At 40.9% G+C, this 22,113-nt stretch overlaps 1 protein-coding gene across 3 annotated transcripts; it reads left to right on the top strand.

The window, feature by feature from the left end:
* The first annotated feature begins 2 nt into the window (after window positions 1-2).
* tpgs2 (tubulin polyglutamylase complex subunit 2) lies at window positions 3-20,864 on the top strand. Of its 3 annotated transcripts, none has more exons than XM_034167093.1 (7): window positions 3-178; window positions 260-339; window positions 417-504; window positions 6,256-6,396; window positions 6,576-6,689; window positions 6,813-6,976; window positions 20,274-20,864. In XM_034167093.1, the coding sequence occupies exons 1-7, from the start codon at window positions 103-105 to the stop codon at window positions 20,490-20,492; spliced, it is 882 nt and encodes a 293-aa protein (XP_034022984.1). In that variant the 5' UTR covers window positions 3-102; the 3' UTR covers window positions 20,493-20,864. The 3 variants fall into 3 exon arrangements, with proteins under 3 accessions (XP_034022984.1, XP_034022985.1, XP_034022986.1); XM_034167094.1 differs by having other exon boundaries at window positions 20,277-20,864; XM_034167095.1 differs by lacking the exon at window positions 6,256-6,396.
* The last annotated feature ends 1,249 nt before the right edge of the window (window positions 20,865-22,113 follow it).

Below are 22,113 nucleotides of genomic sequence, written 5' to 3' on the forward strand. Positions count from 1 at the left end.
AACCCGTGGGCTCGTGTCTTCTTGTCTGGCTAATGATACACCGAGAGACGATGCGTCCAGAGTTTATTTATGTAGTCTAGACTTGTGACCTCAGTTCTCCAAATGGAAGAGACACAAGAGAGCTTAGTGTTTAAAGGCGTTGCCGAAAGGCTGACACTTGGCATCACTCGTATACTTGGTGAGTCACGTCTGTGCTTGGCTGCTAGTCAGCTAACGTGATGCTAACCTGATATTTGGATGCTAACTCTCCCTGTGTTAGAGAACATGCCTGGTGTGGTGGATGTGCGGTTTGTGGAGAGGGAACCTGCAGAAAAAAGATGTCTGCTGTCCTGGGAGCAGGTAATTAATGCCACCTTATTACCGATGGTTGGTGATACATTTAGTCTCAGTTGTGAAACTGGTCATTTCCTTCTCAGAAGAACACCTGCATTCTGCCAGAAGACCTGCGAGATTTTTATCTGACGACTGATGGCTTTACTCTTACCTGGAATGTTAAACTAGACGGTAGGTGACCAATCATGTCTCATTGCTAAGCTTTTAGCAGGTGCAGCACGCAAGATAATTTTTGGTGTGCGTGCGCGCGCGCGCGGGCGGGGTCCTCATATGATGTGCGTTTAGAGTTTATTGCAGGATAAGGTACTAATTGTCTGTTTCACGGATACCTCCATTTCAGATTTGGTGCGGTGCACACTGAGATTTCTTGGAGACATCACGCATCATCCGCCTATTCAGACATGTTGTAGAAGTTGTGATCCTTCTGTGTAATCTAGTAATTAAGTCGTAAAACCGCAGAATCTAATCATCATACTCATTTGTCATGCCATTGTGTGTCTGAGCCTGACAGTATAATGGGTGGGGCTGATTATTATTTTTATTTTTTTTAATTTAAGCAGCGAGTCCAAAATGTATTCATCAACCAAGATGTCAATCGTAACTCACCTGGCTGCTGATTAAAGACCAGGAATATGTCTGTTGTTGGGGCAAGAAAAAATAATTATTTGCCGTTTCACAGCGTGCAGTTATTAATAGTTCCTCGTTAACGTGCCATTTTCTGTGGGACAGCACACGATCCTCTGGTGTTCACTGGGCCATTAATATCTCCTGGGTTCGCCGGTTCGTGAAGTTACGTCCGTGTAAAAGGAAAAATGATAATAATCCTCCGTTGTTGTGGGATTTGACTGATTATAAGGATCGTTCCTCTAAATGGTGCTGTTGTTACCAGCTGTCAAGCTTACGGTCTGTGTAAAAAAGAGTGGGGTAATAATAAAAATAAAATAATAATAACCATAATAACAATAATCAGCAGCACCCATTATGCTCTCAGGCTCAGACACACACTATGACAAATGAGTACGATGTTTGTTTGTTTTTTAATCCCACCCCCTACCCCACCCCCTTTTCACGGATGTAAACTTCAACTTGCCAGCCAGTAATTTAAGGGAATCCGTCAAGTCCCACAACAACGGAGGATTATTATTATTATTTTAATGTATTTAGTTTTTCCTTTTACACAGATTGTGCACTGTCCCACGGAAAAAACAGCACATTAACAAGGAACTAATAATGACTACACTGTGAAACAGCAAATAATTCTCTTTTCTTGCCCCAACAACAGACGGTCCAGGTCTTTAATCAGCAAACAGTTACAATTGACATCTTTAAATGGCTTTGACAGAGGTTGATGAATACATTTTGGACACACTGCTTAAATAAAATAAAAATAATGATAATTGCCCCACCCATTATACTCTAAGGCTCAGTCACGTGCTGGCATGACAAATGAGTACGATGATTAGATTCAGCAGGGTTTTATGACTTAATTGCAAGATAACACTGAAGGATCACAACTTCTACAACACGTTTGAATAGGCGGACGATACGGGATGTCCCCAAGAAATCCCAGCATGGAACGCGCCAAATCCAAAATGAAGGTATCTGTGAAACGGTCTATAAAACACTTATGTCATTTGCCTCAGCATCCTCACATTTATTAAAAGAAGTGGCTACGATAATGTATTATTGTTATTTTTCTTGTACAGTCTCCAGTCGGTCTGCTCTGTGTCAGCCTGATCCAGTCGGATCTCAGAAGCTAAGCAGAGCAGGATCTGGTTAGTACTTGGATGGGAGACCTCTTTGGAAGACCAGTGGCTGTGTGTGTTTCTCCAGGTAAAACTGGAGTTGCGTCAGGAAGGGCATCCGGCGTAAAACCATGCCAATTACCAATGCGGATCTGGTTGTATCCGCTGTGGCGACCCCAAACAAAAACCGGGAGCAGCCAAATGAACAACAAGAACAGTCTCCAGTAACAAACTGCTGTAATCATACAGTATCCAATAACAAGCCACAGCGATTATTGCTGTGAGATAAAGAGGAACACCATGGCATTGCAGCTGTACATGAGGCAGTTAATGAATTTCAAGCTCAAACCATTCCCCCTATTGAGATATCCTATAATCCCTTGTGCGCCAGAGAGGCGCTGCAATCAAAGCACATGTAGAAACCACATGACAATTGCAAATGAACATTATACTACCAAAATGGAAATTTTATCCCTTTCACAACATTTATAAGCTACTGCATGCATGAGACCACTGAAAACTTACTAAAACAAATATTCCAAATGGGTTAGGGGTTAGGGTTAGGGTTAGCCCTGAACAAACAGCACAAACAGTGTTGTAAAGGACAATAAGTAGGGTGTTAAAGAGCATACTTTGCGTTCCACCAGAATGACACAAACAGGAAGCAATCGCATCTCACATCAATTCCTATTGTAAATAAAAGTGAAATCACTTGAGACTCTAACATGTTTACAGAAAACAAACACAATAACAATGTCTAAAAACCTAGATAATCGAGAGTTTTAGGCACAATATACACTCAACAAAAATATAAACGCAACACTTTTGGTTTTGCTCCCATTTTGTATGAGATGAACTCAAAGATCTAAAACTTTTTCCACATATACAATATCACCATTTCTCTCAAATATTGTTCACAAACCAGTCTGAATCTGTGATAGTGAGCACTTCTCCTTTGTTGAGATAATCCATGCCACCTCACAGGTGTGCCATACCAAGATGCTGATTAGACACCATGATTAGTGCACAGGTGTGCCTTAGACTGCCCACAATAAAAGGCCACTCTGAAAGGTGCAGTTTATCACACAGCACAATGCCACAGATGTCGCAAGATTTGAGGGAGCGTGCAATTGGCATGCTGACAGCAGGAATGTCAACCAGAACTGTTGCTCGTGTATTGAATGTTCATTTCTCTACCAAAAGCCGTCTCCAAAGGCGTTTCAGAGAATTTGGCAGTACATCCAACCAGCCTCACAACCGCAGACCACGTGTAACCACACCAGCCCAGGACCTCCACATCCAGCATGTTCACCTCCAAGATCGTCTGAGACCAGCCACTCGGACAGCTGCTGGAACAATCGGTTTGCATAACCAAAGAATTTCTGCACAAACTGTCAGAAACTGTCTCAGGGAAGCTCATCTGCATGCTCGTCGTCCTCATCGGGGTCTTGACCTGACTCCAGTTCGTCGTTGTAACCGATTTGAGTGGGCAAATGCTCACATTTGCTGCCGTTTGGCACGTTGGAGAGGTGTTCTCTTCACGGATGATGCGAAGGAGATGTGTTGCACTGCATGAGGCAAATGGTGGTCACACCAGATACTGACTGGTATCCCCCCCCCAATAAAACAAAACTGCACCTTTCAGAGTGGCCTTTTATTGTGGGCAGTCTAAGGCACACCTGTGCACTAATCATGGTGTCTAATCAGCATCTTGGTATGGCACACCTGTGAGGTGGGATGGATTATCTCAGCAAAGGAGAAGTGCTCAATATCACAGATTTAGACTGGTTTGTGCACAGTATTTGAGGGAAATGGTGATATTGTGTATGTGGAAAAAGTTTTAGATCGTTGAGTTAATCTCATACAAAATGGGAGCAAAACCAAAAGTGTTGCGTTTATATTTTTGTTGAGTATACAAAGTTTTACCTTGCGATGTTAATGCTGTTATCTGTGTTCAGCGGTTAAATTGCAGCGTTATCTGAAAGTCTCAATGCATTTCACTGTTGTTGACATCCCACAGTGCAGCTACCTCTCTGAGATTTTGTGGGATTTGAAACCTCAAGAGGGCAAACAGGATTAAGGTTAGGGTTGTACATGAACCTTAAGCCCCTGTAACACATAGCAAGAATGTGGAGGAGCCATTCCGACACGACAGATATTGCCATTATCCCATGCAGTCGGAAGGAAAAGAGGCATGGCCAGTCGTGGTCCGAACACATCCGGGCTGCCTCATCCACACCTGCGCGATGGCATCCAAAGCGTTTGTAGACAGCAGGTGGATGAGACAGATTGCTGTCAGACGGCCATAAAAGGCGCTGCAGACTGCCTGATCTCCAAATGTCTGCATGACAAACCGGAGCGCTGTTTTCCTCACTCGCACATCCGCGTGTGTGTGCGTGGCACATGGAATTCATTTTTTTTCTTTTGGGTGAGAGGATCCTAACCACAGCCTGCTGTCCCGGCTTCATGTCCATGTGCGCGCTGTGAAACATCCTGGAACACTGTTGGAGGTAAGATGCATATTTATTAATGGTGTAATGGCCTGGCACAAGCTCCATGTTATATCTCCTCCAGAGTTAGAAGGGGAACATTTATTACATCCGAGCCTGGCGTGTGCAATGACGTGTTACTGCACAGCATGGAGAGGCACAGCTGCCTTTGTTATGATGGAGACAATAGTTCACATTATTTATGTCACCCATGGGAAGGAATCTGTACTGTAAGGTCTATTGTGGACATAACAGCCTGTTCTGATTTGTGGCACCATGTGCGCAGCAGCGCACGGAGCTTTTGGTTTGATAGCCGTTCTGCACTGTACATGATAATAATTCATAATTATTATTGTGATGAAGCATGCCACATACAGTTCAACAGTTCCTTTGCACTTCGGGGGGGCATTATTATAAGTGGCACTGCAGGTCATACCGGCAGGCATACCGTGCCAGATTCATTTCGAGGTTTCCTCGTATGTGCTTAAATCAGATCCCGTTTTGTCACCATCGGAATATGCAAATTGTAGTTAGATGGTCCTCAGATAACACATGGACTGCCGTCGGATAGGTGTCCCATCTCGATGGTGCCTGGAGAATTATGAACATGTGCGTCACACTCGGGGCCGCTGGCCGATTTTGACCAACTGTGTCGACTTCCGCAGATGGCTGCCAGAGTGTTCTGGAACTGAAATCTGACACTTTTCGGATGTGTACCGATTTATAACTCCAACCACACTCTGCGTGATTCCGGCTATGTGTGTTTGGGGTATTAATGTTGAGAAGTTTAAATAAGGCAGTGGATATCATTACAGTAACTGTAACTATGTGTTGGTAGGTTATTATTACGGTGGTGACATGACATCCTAACCTCAGCCTCAATAGCCCAAATAACCCAAATCTTACAGAGATACATGAACCCAAAGAATAACTGAAACAAGAAATGTTGGTTGATATGAAGGGAATTTAAAAAAAAAAAGTCTTCCATTGGAAAATTGAGCCCCTGCCCCCTGTTGACAGGTGATGATACTTAATCACTTTACTAACAAGGCGCTAGCAGTGCATACAGTCTGTAAGAATAGACCCAAGATGCTGAGTTACCGTTGCTGTAACTGTAAACACTTTAAGTAACCACGGGTGTCGTAGCAACAGCAATTTCACGGTTTGCTTACAGTACTGTATCAATAGCACTGACCTTTATTTCTTTTTTCCCCTATTTTAACCTTGGCTGTTTTTGGGCATTTTTGACTACTTTTGGTTTTACCTTTATAATTTACCTTAAAACTGTTTACCTGGCCTTGTTTGGTATAATTTTTTTTCAGCACAACCTCACCTGTGTGACTTTACAGTTTTTCATTTATTCTGACATACTGTATTAAACGGTTAATGGGAGAAGCCAAAAGAAGATGACCATTGGAATTTAATTGTAGAGCTTTACATTTTCATGTATGTTTTGAATTACAACTTTTATTTTATTCCCCTGATCTTGTTAAAGTTGTGATGTCTGTCAGCTTTTGTTTATTCAAATAAAATCACAAAGCAATACATTTTTTCTCCCGCAAATATTTCTGCATTGAGTTATCAAAAATATCCAAGATGCACTAAAATGCCAGCAGTGGCTGTAGTGCCAAAAGTTTTTAATTTTGCTGGTGTGTTTTCTTCATTGTGTGTGTGTATGTGTCTTTCAGGTGAATGTGTTTCTTTAGGTTGCATGATGATTAACAGCATGGCTGAGCTTTGCCCACTGGTCCGGCCAGTTTCACCTTTCTCTCTCCCCAGTGCGCCCACTCTGGCTGATCTGGATTGGGAGGAGAACAGCACAGAATGTGGTAAACAAGAAAAGTAAAAACACCTATCAAATCCTCATTTTGAACCTATTTCAACCACTGCTGCATGTCCAGTTCTATTACATCAGTATATGTGCCTGGTAGTGCAGAATCAGGTAAATAACTGAGATTTTGATAACAAAGTAAAGGTTTATTAAGGTTTCATTAATGTTATCTTTCAGAGTCAGAAATTGCTCCATTTGCACCCCATTTTGATTCCCAGAGCCGCATCTTTGAGCTAGATTCCTGTGGTGGGAATGGAAAAGTGTGTCTGGTCTACAAGAAATGCAACCCAGGTTTATACAATGCACCTTGCATTATTTTTCTCAGGAACTTTGTAATTACGTTCAAAAACTTAAATATTGCAAATACCTGTCTGTTCTGAAATAATTTTCACATCCTTTTCATGTCTCTGTCAGGTGTGGTAGCCCAGCAGAGTGAAATCTGGTTCTTGGACCGCTCGCTGTGCTGGCATTTTCTAACAAAAACCTTCACTTCCTACTACCGACTGATGATCACCCATCTGGGTTTGCCTGAGTGGCAGTATGCCTTCACCCCATATGGCCCCGGCCCCCAGGCCAAGGTAAGAAGTGGGGTGCTCTACACACCCCACCCCCTTTACACATGTGTGGTGCTTCTTTTTTCTTTTCTTTTTTTTAAATTTGGAAAATATCTGTAGGGTACACACCAGAGAGACTCACGGAGACTCATATTAGGGCCGCTTCACACATAGTAAGAATAAGTACAAATCAGGGCGAATCACGGCGGAACAACTCGTGTGAGCGAACCATGAAAACATCGAGCCGACGGGCAGGCGTGAACTATCCCACTGCGATGCTTTCGTGCATGCAACATGTCGTGCACGAGCATGCACAAAACTGTCGCAGCGGGAACACAGTGTGAGCAGCTGGGACATGTTGTGCCACATCGCACCGCTGATGTGGAGAAAAATATAATAAAAACAAGCTGTATAAGTAATGAATATCACTGAGTTGATATAAATAATAAAAGAGACGTGATACGGAACCCCACGGTTAAATAACCCTGGTTAAATAAAAAATAAATGCCACTCACGGGATTCGAACCTACAATTTACAAAATCTCTGATTACCAGACGGAAACTTTACCACTGTGCTACAATCACTGTCTTATAACAAGAATGTGAAATGACTAAAATCAACAAGGACATAAACGTATTTTTTCTTAAAAGAGAAAGAAGCGCAGTGATAACTGACCAATTGGCGTTTGTTACTGCGTGTTTCTGCTGTTACGTGACTGAAAGTGGCGTATTTGTCGCACTGTTGGCTTGTCATATAGTCCTGTGGCGCGCTGCTCACAGGACATGCATGTTCCGCCAGGCCCGTGTGCGTGTCCAGCCAGACAGACGTGACATTCAGATCGCCTGCTGTGTGTCCACATGAACTGATGGTCCGTTTCAACTGGGACAGCCTGTCAGTGTACGCACTGTGCATGCTCTCCAGCCCGTCGCAGAAGCAGTATATGTTTTTATGTTTTTCCACATGAGGTCAGCAAGCATACACACGCACGTGTCTGTCAACGCAGTACGTGTTCTTCAGCTGTGATGTCCAGGACCAGAGACAGCCAGTCACGCCCCTGTCCGTTTAGCGCACAGACCAAGGTGTCATTCTGTGATCAGATGAGAGGCACCTCGCCTGCGGTGGGGGGGGGCGCTCGACCCGCGAGCATGCCATGTGATTGGGGGGGAGAGCGCGATGCGCACACGTGTTACGGGGGGAGGCAACACTCTGACACGCCACATGTGTACTTGGCAACTTCACAGTCGTGGGGGAACTTAGACAGATTTCACCACTAGCTCGAACGTGATCGTCTGCTGACTGTTTTTGTGCTAACAGAGCGAATGGCAGCACATTTTCTAAGTGCCAAGCGAGCGGCGTTTGATGTTTGTGTGTGTCACCTGGAATTTGGTTAACACCTGCCGCGAGAGGGATCGAATGGGCTCTCACAGGGCACACTCTGTCTTTCAGCCGTTGGTGTGCGCAAATAGTTGTAGCAACAGGTCTACAAGGCATTGAAGGCAGCTCCGATGTTTCACAATTGGCATGCAGTTCCTCCTTTGTGCGCTAGTCGACTTAAATCGTGTTATGTGTTGAAAGCCATACAACCTCCATAGCTTGAAAAATTACTTTTGAACACACTGGAGAAACAACAGCAGCCAGCCATCGAGCATGTACGTTATATGTGTGTTTAAGCCCTCTGTGTCAGTCAGTGGCACGACTGTGTACATCATTCAAAAAGGGAAATCGGAAGTCATAGAGATCTAAATTCAGAAGCAGTGTTTGTTCACCATTTTTGCTTCACTCACAGTCCTGAACGCTCCTACTGAGGCTTTTTCTGTTGAAAAGAGATTTCAAACATCTATAACCACATTTAAGACATTTAAATCAGGTTGAAAAGTGTTTTCTGGAGTATAAAGGTCCCTTTCACACCAAGCATGCAAACTCTCCCTTTAAAACCTATTATTTTTAGGGTTCTCACCAGGATTTTTGCAGAGTAATGGGATGGAAAAATCACCTTAAAAAGGGGGTTCGGGGGCCCGAAATAATTATTTCATAGAGGATTAATCATTTTCTGTCCAAGTTAGCTGTTGAAAACGACTCTAATCATTTCCGGAATCACAGAGGAGCGCTCCAGCTACTGTTTTTCTCATGCACGCTGAACAGTGTGGAGAAAGCATTTGGAGCCATCTAAAAAGGTCATTATTTGTCATGTTTATATTGTAATGGCTTGGTAAAACAGTTGCATGTTCTTTCCTTCTTGTGTGCAGCTGTAAAAGTATGTTTATGATAGATTTAACATCTCATTATAATCATTCAGACAAGTTGCACTGTGATGTGGTGCGCTGATGCAACCACTCTCACTTTTTACGTCTTTACTTGACATGATGAAATGCACAGTGTTGGTGAGTAGATCGCGCAACATTCACTGCCATTTCACGTTTGTTGCATGACATTTATGCATGAAAGATTTTTTTTTAACATTTTAAAATTCTCTTTGCACAATTGCACGCGCCGGCGCTCCTCTCACGTTCAGTCTACACCCGTTAACGAAGAGTTTATTCTCCTGCACGACACAGTGCGTGCATCAAAGTCGCTCAAGTGTCAGGGGGCCTTTAGTCAGTCTAAATATACCATATAGCTCTGGAATTAGCTTAATTAGACCATGATATTTTTACCTTTTCCATACCATGTAAGGCTGGGCGATATGACCTAAAATTCATATCGCAATATAAATTGAATCCCTTCACAGTAACAGTTTATATTGCGATATAAGCTTTAAGTGTAAAAATGATGAAGTGTTTCTGAATGGCTTATATAGTCACTTAGCAAAGATAAATTGATTAAAAAAAATTAAAACAAACAACAAAAACAGATATAGTGTAATTTTGAGAACATTTATTATGCACATCTCAAAATTAAAACTCAGCACTCTATGGTGCAAAATAGTGCAAACAAACACCATTATTTTTATAACTTAGAACTCAAAACCATGAACAAATGTAGGAAAAAAAACAGTTACATACAACTATTTACGTTAAAATGCAAGAAATACTTCAGGCACTTTTTTGTACAACTATGTTACATGCAATAAGATGCCACACAAATTATATTTGTGCCAGTCAGAAAAACAATTCCTGTCCAAAACAAGACCTCTCTGACTTGTATTGGACATGTAATTTTGGACATTGGAATGGCCTCACACTTTGTATTCTTGCTTCTGTCCAGCTGGATGCAGTGTTAGTACGATTGTCTGCCTTTGGTGGCGTTTTGTCCAGAAAGTCTTCAGAGATCACCCAGCGTGGGTTGGTGATCCTGACTTGCTTAGGTCGTGCGTGTGCATGAATGAGTGTTTTTTTTTTTTTTTCCTCTCTCTGTTTCTCCTACCCCGAGACTGTGCTGAATGAGGAAATGAGACTTTTTGCTGCAGTTTTCCGCAAATACGCATATCAAACATAACTGTAAAATTCATGAAAAAAAACATCGCGGAAATGATTAATCATTTCCACATTATAGTAGGCCTATTAACAGAACTTAAAAACTGGTATAGAGCTTGAAGTGTGCACCGTTTTTAACCATCTCGTCCTGCTCCGTGGTCTCTGTGCTTGCATCAGCAAGCGTTATCGCGATTAGTCGGTGGAGTCCAAATCTGTACCGTAGGCCATATTTATATCATTTATACCATCTACCGCATATACCGTGCACCACTAATACCGTGTTTCCAAAATATTGGGCAGTCGGGTACTTACACTCACAGTAACACCCAAATCATGAGCTCACAACAACATTTATTGAAACTGAAACAGTTACATGTACATTTCTATCATGGGTTTGATTAAAGAATGCTCAGGCAGTAATGTCAATTCTTCTTTTATTCATCTCGGCCCAGTTGTTGCAAGCTGAGTCAAAGCTGAATGTGCCTCATCTCCTTCAGTAGAAATCTTAAGGAGGTTGTCCAGGGTTTCTTCTTTCAGTCTGTTTCAGAGGGGGTCTTGACCCTTTTCATAGTTGAAAAGCACCTTTCAGTCTGAAAACATACTTATCACAGTGCATGTGTATTGAGGCACTACAAGTAAATGTGTTGAATACATTTTGTTTCAAGATGGTAATCATGTTGTCTACAATCTAAATTTCTTCAAGTCAATAGTATATGAACACCAGGTATAATATAATTCCACGGTAAATTAAAAAATGATCGTATATCGAACTCTCAAAATACCTGGTTTTGAAATAGGAATTACAGCAATGGTTGAGGCCAGTTTCGCCAAGTTTGGCATTATGGCTTGATGTACAGCGATCACCTTCTTAACATGGTCAGGGAGTTATCAAATTTCAAAATAAATTGAGTTTTCATTTGAGACCTGTTTTCCCTAGTGTAATTGGAGCTATTGACTGCACACGTGCACGTCATATGTGATGCGCAAATGTACATCAGGCTAGAGGCTGGCACGATGGCTGGCTACTTGCTGTGTAAATAGTGTATTCGTGTAATTAATCTGAACTTAAACCAGCACGGCCACATTTGGGCATGTGCACATTCAAATATGTGATTTGTTGTTATTATTGATGTTTTTTTTTATTTTTGGTTGATGGTGAGAGCTGCTGAGCTTCTTACCAGCTTTCCTGTGTTCAGTATTTGACAATAAACGTATGTGTAAAGTTGTGAATGTCACATAATGTCAACGGAGGCGCCTCTTACGTTTTCAACTTCAGTGTGTGTGCGCCCTGTTCACACTGAGCTCACAGGTGTCGGGTGTCGGCCTCGCACAAACACTTCCACGAACATTTTTCCGGTTTCATGATTAATCTGTTTAACAGCGTACCAAATAAACTTTCCCCGTTTGTCTCCCATGTAATTTCCACTCATCTGTAGTATAATTTTTTTCCTGTGTTCTTGTTGTTTGATGTGACTGTGTGGGAAATCCCTGCTCAAAGGGCCTGTTTACATCAAATTACATATTTAATTGGAGGTGTGGCCAGGGAGGAGTTTGGTGCATGTGCACGTGTGCTCAATTCCATGTTCAGTGGGATGTACAAATGGAACATGCGTGGATCCATGTCTACGCACATTTTGATACATCTGAATAGTTTCTGGGTTTTGGCATACGCCATATTTCAGCAGGAAATCCACACGTCTTTGTTCATGAGATCTCAGATCTGGAGACTGGCCAGGCCACTCCAGAACCTTGAAATGCTTCTTATGGAGCCACTCCTGACTGTGTGTTTTGGGTCATTGTCATGCTGGAAGACCCATCCACGACGCATTTTTAATGCTCTTACTGAGGGAAGGAGGTTGTTTGCCAGAATCTCGCGATACATGACCCCATCCATCCTCCCTTCAATACGATGCACCCGTTGTGTTCCTTTTGCAGAAAACTGCCCCAAAAAATGATGTTTCCACTCCTACACTGAGGAAAATAAGTATTTGATCCACTGTCAGTTTTGCAGGTTTTCCCACCTCAAAAGAATGGAGAGGTCTATATTTTTTATTGTAGGTACACTTCAACTGTGAGAGACAGAATAAAAAAAAAATCAGAAAATCACATCACATGCCCCAGATTAATTTGCATTTTATTGCATGAAATACGTAGTTGATCCAATAGAAAAACAGACCTTAATAGTTGGTACAAAATCCTTTGTTTCCAGTTCCAGAGGTCAGACGTTTCCTGTAGTTCTTGACCAAGTTTGCACACTGCAGCAGAGATTTTGCTCCACTCCTCCATACAGATCTTCTCCAGATCTTTCAGGTTTGGAGTTTCAGCTCCATTCAAAAATTATCTATTGAGTTCAGGTCTGGAGACTGGCCAGGCCACTCCAGGACCTTGAAATGCTTCTTACGGAGCCCCTCCTTAGTTGCCCTGGCTGTGTGTTTGGGGTCATTGTCATGCTGGAAGACCCAGCCACGAGTCATCTTCAAAGCTCTTACTGAGGAAAGGAGGTTGTTTGCCAAAATCTTACAATACATGACCCCATCCATCCTCCCTTCAATACGGTGCAGTCATCCTGTCCCCTTTGCAAAACAGCACCCCCAAAAATGATGTTTCCACCCCCATGCTTCACGGTTGGCACAGTGTTCTTGGGGTTGTTCTCATCCACGAAGCACAGTGAGTGGAGTTGATACCAAAAAGCTCTATTTTGGTCTCATCTGACCACATGACCTTCTCCCATGCCTCCTCTGGATCATCCAGATGGTCACTGGTGAACTTCAAACGGGCCTGGACATGTGCTGGCGTAAGCAGGGGGACCTTGCTGCCCTGCAGGATTTTATACCATGATGGTGTAGTGTGTTACTAATGCAATCTTTGGGCCTGTGGTCCCAGCTCTCTTCAGGTCATTGACCACGTCCTCGTGTGTAATTCTGGGTGTTCTCAGAATCATCCTGACCCCACAAGGTGAGATCTTGCATGGAGCCCCAGACCGAGGAAGACTGACAGTCATCTTGTGTTTCTTTCATTTTCTAATAATTACACCAACAGTTGTTGCCTTCTCACCAAGCTGCTTGCCTGTTGTCCTGTAGTCCATCTCAGCCTTGTGCAGGTCTACAGTTTTGTCCCTGGTGTCTTTAGACAGCTCTTTGGTCTTGGCCATGGTGGACAGGTTGGAGTGTGATTGATTGATTGTGTGGACAGGTGTCTTTTATTCAAGTAACCAGTTCAAACAGGTGCATTTAATACAGGTAAAGAGTGCAGAATAGGAGGACTTCTTAAAGAAAAACTAACAGGTCTGTGAGAGACAGAATTTTTGCATGTTGTTAGCAGATCAAATAAAAATCATATAATGTGATTTTCAGATTTTTTTTTTTTTTATTTTTTTTTAAGATTCTGTCTCTTACAGTTGAAGTGTACCTACCATAAAAATTACAGAGCTCTACATTCTTTGTAGGTGGGAAAACTTGCAAAATCAACAGTTGATCAAATACTTATTGCTTCACTGTATATACAGTAAAAAAAGCAAAAGTCCCAATGCTTTTGTATGGTTTTCCATGTAATAAACACCGTATATCACAGTTTTTGTATAGCGGATTTTCGCTCACATCTGACAAAATGTGCTGTCTGATCTCAATGCATTTTCATTAACAACTCTCGCATGTACCAGACAGAGCAGTGTGTATGAGCCCAGCCTTTGACAGAGATACTAAATGAAGTTCAGCACTGACACTCGCAGATTTGAGGAAAGTGGGTACCGTATTTCCTTGATTTAAAAAGCCCAGCCATTTATTTTTTCAAACTGTACTCAGACCTGGTACTTAAACAAGGCAAGGGTGGTGATTATTAACAAAATTCTCCTTGCTGCTCACACTGTAATATGGTGTTAAGTTTCACACACATTCCTGGGTGTGACATCCCAAACTGTGTTAGAGCACAGCCCTCTGCCTGGCTGCAAACCCTCCCTGGAGCCTGACATGTACCTGCTAAATGACTGACACTGCAGGACTGTGATTTGTCACTTTGATGTTTTCAAAGTCATATTTTAAAAGTTTTTGCAGTGTGCCCGCCGATTATATTTCGATCATGGATCAAATACGTTTAGCAGAAAAGTCTGCAAATATGGCCAACTTCATAACACGTAATTGGAAAAAGATGCTCAAATGTCCCTCAGTTCATGGAGGAAAATTGTACGTACCATATCGTTGGTTTTGAGGTTGATGATTGCATAAAGAAGAGGAGCTCGGTGAGAGACAAGTTAATCCAGAAAAAACTGTTCGTGCGGCAATTGCATAAAGACACAACGAAGAACTTTAAAGGGTCACGCGCACATCGACATTATTGCATGGCCACAGAGTTACAGAAGTATAAATTCGGCCAAGACATATTCAGTGACTTGGAAATGTTCATGTATCCATCCCTGACTTGTCTGAAAAAAACTGGCAATAAAACTGATTATTTACAGGTATTATACCAAAGGGGCCCATTACTTATGCAGCTAACCATCTTTTTTATGAATTTATATCAAGTTGTAGAGATTTGCTTTGAGTTTGAGTTTAAGGAAGATAACTTTAGAAATTTTTATAATGAGAAGCCTGATTTACTTTTTGTGTTTTAAAATGGCATAAAAAATTAAAATATGTGAAATACCAAGGGGCCCGATACTTTTAGCGGCAAATCAGCATGTCTGTGAAGGCATGAAGATGTTAAAAAATAAAAAAATAAAAAAAACCTCCTCATTGTGTGTTGCTATTTTTGAACAGTGACATTAGACTGGTGCCAAAATTGGAAATGTTGACACCTACATGCAAATGTGAGAAAAGATGGAAAATACTTTGGAAAATATTTAGTTTGTCTAATTTGGGTGTGCTGATTCTAATTCTGCCATTTGCCAAACTGTATATGTCCTCTGGTGACCTTGAGAGGTCATTGAACTTTGTACCAGTTGACCTGAATAAAAATCCCACTTTGAGCATATCAATCTGAGCTCATTCAAAATCCACAAAATGCCAACAAAATTGTCCAGTTTTCTAGATTTGAATATTTCAAATTCTAATTACCAACTTTCCAGGATGTACTTGACCTATGGTGACCTTGAGAGGTCATTGACCTTTCATACTGCTGTGTTAAACTTTAATATTTGGTTGCGACAATAAAATATTTTATCAAAATGTTTAAATCTCACACAATTTTCCTATCATGTATTTTAAACACACAATCTAAATATCATTTCATCATTTTGGAACCCTATTTGACCCGTGGAGTCCTTGAGAGGTCATCTAACTGAAGCTTATGTAGCAGTTGACTGTTACATTTACTCTGCCTTGTTTCTACATACAGATACATGGCAACTACATGCGGTGGTGCATTGAAGCTTGTTTTTCTTGCATGTACAATTACCAAATACACAATAAGTTTTAAATCGACATGTAATCAAACTGACAAGCCTTTGTGGTACAGACGGTATTGAGGTCAGTACTGGCACCGGTGCGCCACTCTCAATTTTCCATCCCATGGTCTGTGGCATAGGAAGCACAGGTTGCTGTTGGTCTGCTTGGTTCCATACGTGCTTGGTAATGTGCTCTCTGTATGTGAAAAGACAGGGCATCATGAGTTGGTAATGTTTCCAGTAAATGTGTCTAAGCAAAGAGTGTAACCCGTGCTCTGTCTGACGAAATGCAGTCAGTCTGCAAGACCTAGCAAATGAATGCCGCTGCACCTGCACAGGTGTGGTCACTAAGATTCCCTTTGCCAAGGTTTGACAGTAGGTTGTAACACTCCTTGAATGTCTTAAAGAAGGATTTCTTGCTGTGGCCAGCTAGAAATGATGTGGTCTCACATCCTAGCATGAAATGCTGGAAGTACACAGAGTATATCATCTCCAAGACTTGCTGCGAGTGCGTGAATGGGGATGTACTTCAGTTTCTTCGCTGTTCCCATTTTAATCCAAACCTTCTTGCAGGACATCTTGTTGAAGTGAGTGAGTGATGCAACAACAATTTGAATATGAGATATACAATGCTATATATTATAACAACCAACAATTCACTGTATAAAGTACATATAAACAAAACCTATCAATGTACATATTTACATATGTACAGTACTGGACAGAATACCCACACTTCTACAGCAGAATAAAAATCACAGACCTGTATTGACTAGGCCATTTCTCATTTCTATTATTGTGAAAGACTTATGTGTATATATTTACATACAGTGATATACAGTAGTGTTCAGAATAATAGTAGTGCTATGTGACTAAAAATATTAATCCAGGTTTTGAGTATATTTCTTATTGTTACATGGGAAACAAGGTACCAGTAGATTCAGGAGATTCTCACAAATCCAACAAGACCAAGCATTCATGATATGCACACTCTTAAGGCTATGAAATTGGGCTATTAGTAAAAAAAGTAGAAAAGGGGGTGTTCACAATAATAGTAGTGTGGTATTCAGTCAGTGAGTTCGTCAGTTTTGTGGAACAAACAGGTGTGAATCAGATGTCCCTTATTTAAGGATGAAGCCAGCACCTGTTAAACATGCTTTTCTCTTTGAAAGCCTGAGGAAAATGGAACGTTCAAGACATTGTTCAGAACAACAGCGTAGTTTGATTTAAAAAGTTGATTTGAGAGGGGAAAACTTATACGCAGGTGCAAAAAATTATAGGCTGTTCATCTGTCACAGGAAGGGTTACTTACTTTATGTCATTCTTTAATAGTACCATTTATGACATATTGTATTGAGTCTTGGGGTAACACTTACAAATCAAACACCAATCAAATATTTCTCTTACAAAAACGTGCCATTAGAATCATCTGTAACAAACATTATCGTGAATCAACGCGTTCCTTGTTTACGACTTTAATGTATTGAAATTCAGAGATTTAGTGGATTACATCACAATACAAACTTTGTACAACGCCAATAACCAAGCCTTACCACTTCAGGCCCAGAACCTATTCAAAATGAGGGACTCTGAATATAGTTTACGAGGATGTGCTGTATTCAAGTAGCCTCTTATACGCACCAGTGTAAAGGGTTTTTGTGTTTCAGTTAAAGGGGTGAAGGTTTGGAATGAATGTCCTGTTGAAATTAGATTATGTGGTTCTTTAGTTTGTTTTAAGAAACATTATAAAAATATAATTTACAGATATAATGAAAAATACAGTTGAATTAATAATGTATAAATATGATGTATAACCTTGTTAATGTATGGTATGTATCTGTTGTGTATATATTTATATATAGGAGTGTGAGCAAAATGAATATGTATTTATGAGTCTGTGTTTTTTTAGCATAATTGCTAATAGTGTTGGACTTGGACTTTTGGTATGGGGGGTGGGTAACTGATAAGCTTTGCTACTTCCCACCCCCTTTCAGAGACACAGTGCAAATTTAGGTTTTGTTTCGGTTTTGTTTTGATATGATGTGACTATGTGCTGTGTTGCTGAAATAAATTTCTTTCATTCATTCATCTACAATGATCTCCAATGCTTTAAAATGGACACAAAAAAAAAAACTGACGCGTGGAAGAAAACGGAAAACAACCATCAAAATGGATAGAAGAATAACCAGAATGGCAAAGGCTCACCCATTGATCAGCTCCAGGATGATCAGAGACAGTCTGGAGTTACCTGTAAGTGCTGTGACAGTTAGAAGACGCCTGTGTGAAGCTAATTTATTTGCAAGAATCCCCCGCAAAGTCCCTCTGTTAAATAAAAGACGTGCAGAAGAGGTTACAATTTGCCAAAGAACACATCAACTGGCCTAAAGATAAATGGAGGAATATTTTGTGGACTGATGAGAGTAAAATTGTTCTTTTTGGGTCCAAGGGCCACAGACAGTTTGTGAGACGACCCCCAAACTCTGAATTCAAGCCACAGTTCACAGTGAAGACAGTGAAGCATGGTGGTGCAAGCATCATGATATTGGCATGTTTCTCCTACTATGGTGTTGGGCCTATATATCGCATACCAGGTATCATGGATCAGTTTGGATATGTCAGAATACTTGAAGAGGTCATGTTACCTTATGCTGAAGAGGACATGCCCTTGAAATGGGTGTTTCAACAAGACAATGACCCCAAGCACACTAGTAAATGAGCAAAATCTTGGTTCCAAACCAACAAAATTAATGCCTTGCAGATGTGAAGAAATCATGAAAAACTGTGGTTATACAACTAAATACTAGTTTAGTGATTCACATGATTACTAAAAAAGCAGTTTGAACATAACAGTTTTGAGTTTGTAGCATCAACAGCAGATGCTACTATTATTGTGAACACCCCCTTTTCTACTTTTTTTTTTTTACTAATAGCCCAATTTCATAGCCTTAAGAGTGTGCATATCATGAATGCTTGGTCTTGTTGGATTTGTGAGAATCTACTAGAAATATACTCAAAACCTGGATTAATCTTTTTAGTCATATAGCACTACTATTATTCTGAACACTACTGTATATCATACACACCAGCTAATTACTGCACAAACTAATAAAGCCTTAATACTAGAATACGTATTTACATATGAAGAGTACTGGAGGGAAATATCCACAGTACTACAGCAGAATGAAAGTCAGACCCATATTGACTAGGCCATTTCTCATTTCTACTATTGTGAAAGACTTTAGTGTAGCTATGAAGTGATAAAAGCTGTTCTGAACTAGGCTATTTCTTAGCTACTCAGTGAAAGCAGTCACCACGCATTACCATGTACATTTTGGAAAATGTTCAGAGCAGTTGATCCCTCTTGGTGTGCCTACAATAGCAGCAGAGTCCATGGGGATTTTCCAGAAGTGAAATTGGGTCACAAATGGGAAGGTCACTATTGACTTATGGTGCACAGGGAGGTAAATCTCTGATTATTTTGCAGCTTACTACAAAGTCCCTGCATTGACAAACAAATATTACATGTTATGTTTATCAGTTTGATGTTCCAGAGCAGTGCAGTCATGAAAGGTCGCGGAACTCTTCATAAAGATCATGGACAGAATGACATTTCAGTGATTGGTATGTGAAATACCTAAGGATATAGATAAAATGAAGTTCTAGAAAAGTCCATTGCAGAAGGATTCATATTTAAACACATTGAAAACATGGTCAAGTCTGGATTAACAGTCATACCTGCAGGACTAATTTTGTAATCATTCAAGGTCAGGTAAGGTATTTTTCATTGACATGATACTTAAAACAAGATATTATCTAAACTTGAGACACATTTTTAAAAATCATTAGGAACTCAAATTACTTCAATGGAGCGATCTGAAAGGTCAATGACCTCAAGGTCACCAGAGGTCAAGCACATCCTGGAAAGTTGGTGATTGCAATTCGAAATATTCAAATCCAGAAAATTGGGCAATTATGTAAGCATTTTGTGGATTTTGAGCTCAGATTGATAATTCATGCTTAAATTGGGATTTTTTTTTAGTCGGGTCAACAGGTACAAAGTTCAGTGACCTCTCAATGTCACGAGAGGACAGATACAGTTTGGCAAATGGCAGATTTGGAATCATCACAGCGAAATTGACAAATTAAGACCATTTTCCAACTTTTTCTCACATTTGCCTGTATTTCTTTAAATAAAGCCCTTTCCTCATTTTGGTACCAGTCTACATCATTTGTATCTAATATAGCATGTACAGAAAGGCACTTTACAGTACATGTGCAGCCACAAGTCTCCATTTTACAAATAACGTGATGGACATGCGAATGGAACAAAAGTACGGATATGCCTTGCCCCAAAATCTTGCATGGCTGAAGTTGAAATTATGACAAAAACAATGGAAACATATATACATATAAACATATATTAGACTGCAGTCAAATCATAAGAGGTGGCTCGTAACATGTTACTTTATTGATGCTAGTTAGTTTATCAGTAAGGTATCTTTTTAATGTAAATTCTTATTCCCTCTGCAGCAGTGGGCATCCCTATATCAGCCCTTGATCTTCAGTTCGGAACTGACTCTGGCTGATCCTGCTGGGGATTCCCACCTGAACCAGTTAGACCCCACCAAGGCCTTTAAGGGCAAAGCCAAGGTGCTTGCGCCCAAGAAGAAGCAGTCACCACAGTGTAGTGTAAGCAGTGCTCCCAAGAACCAAAGCAGCATAAGTAGAAATAGTGGGACAAAGCGGTGAAAAGGATTCCATCCATGGAGGACACGTCCATCACCTCTTCTGACAGTGCAACCAAAAATACCTTGAAACGGTGAGCAAATCGTCCAATGGCTGTCCTGTGAGAGACTGCAGCTCTGAGCCCCACTACTGCATGCTGTTGATAACTGAGGTCTATATAGATCTTTAACCACCATTTTCTCTGGCTCAGCACGAAGTTAACATGTTGATCAATGAAGGAGATTGCACTGACTTTGATTATTTGAATTTGAAGCTGTAATGACAGTAATGCAGCCTGTTCCAATAACACATTTATTTGGCCTGCCTTCGAAGAGTCAGTTCAGCATTTCAGTACGCACCGTGCATGCTGGGTTCAAAGTTCATGACTACCCAAAATACATGAATATGGCTGAGTGCAATGTGTATATATTGAGGATATTGAGCACTGGAAAGTTAAATAGGTTTTTGCTAAAAACAGGGCTACAAAATAGGTGGGAAGGGGGGAAGAGAATATGTGGCCATAACAACCACTCACACAACAAAATGCCCCCATAGTGTTAACTAAAGAAGATGAACAGTATGTCATTAAGAAAGACTAAAGGTCTTTACTGATGTTTGAAGTTGACAATTGCCAGTTGACAATTCCTGTTTCGTTAGCCAATTGGGAAAATCAGACATCTGCAATAAACAAATGCCCCCCTACATGTATGTAGATGTTAACGAATATCATATGACAGGACAAGCAAAACTTGCATGACCATGCAACACACAGGGTATACAGATGGAGACCTGTCCATTTCCAGTTTTATTTTATTATATACAGTCTATATTCTGTATACTGGTATTTTTAGTATTCACAACGCTTCACTTTTTCTACATTTTGTTAAGTTACACCCTTATTCCAAAATGGAGTAAATTAACTTTTTTGCTCAAAATTCTACTTACAAAACCCAATAATGACAACATAAAAAAAAAATATTTTTCAAATTTATTAAAGATAAAAAAATCACATGTACATAAATAAGTATTGACACCCTTTGCTCAATACTTTGTTGATGCACCTTTGGCAACAATTACAGCCTCAAGCCTTCTTGAATATGACACCACAGACTTGGTGCACCTATCTTTGGGAAGTGTTGCCCATTCCTCTTTGCAGCACCTCTTAAGCTCCATCAGGTTGATGGGGTAGAATGGTAAATGGACTGCATTTATATAGCACTTTCCCATCTGTATCAGATGCTCAAAGCCCTTTACACAGCAATGCCTCACATTCACTCTGGTGTCAGGCTGCTGCCATGCAAGTTGCCCACTACATACCAGGAGCAACTAGGGGATTAAAGACCTTGCCCAAGAGCCCTTAGTGATTTTCCAGTCAGGCTAGGATTTGAACCAAGGGTCTTCTGGTCTCAAGCCCAATGCTTAACCACTAGACCATCACCTCCCCTGTGTGGGGAGTGTCGGTGTACAGCCATTTTCAGTTCTCTTCAGAGATGTTCAATCAGATTCAGGTCTGGGCTCTGGCTGGCCACTCAAGGACATTCGCAGAGTTGTCCTGAGGCCACTCGTTTGATGTCTTGGCTGTGTGCTTAGGTTCATTGTCCTGCTGAAAGATGAACAGTTGCCCCCAGGTCAAGAGCGCTCTGGA

This window comes from Thalassophryne amazonica, chromosome 3, assembly GCF_902500255.1.
Source record: "Thalassophryne amazonica chromosome 3, fThaAma1.1, whole genome shotgun sequence".
Classification (NCBI taxonomy): Eukaryota; Metazoa; Chordata; class Actinopteri; order Batrachoidiformes; family Batrachoididae; genus Thalassophryne; species Thalassophryne amazonica.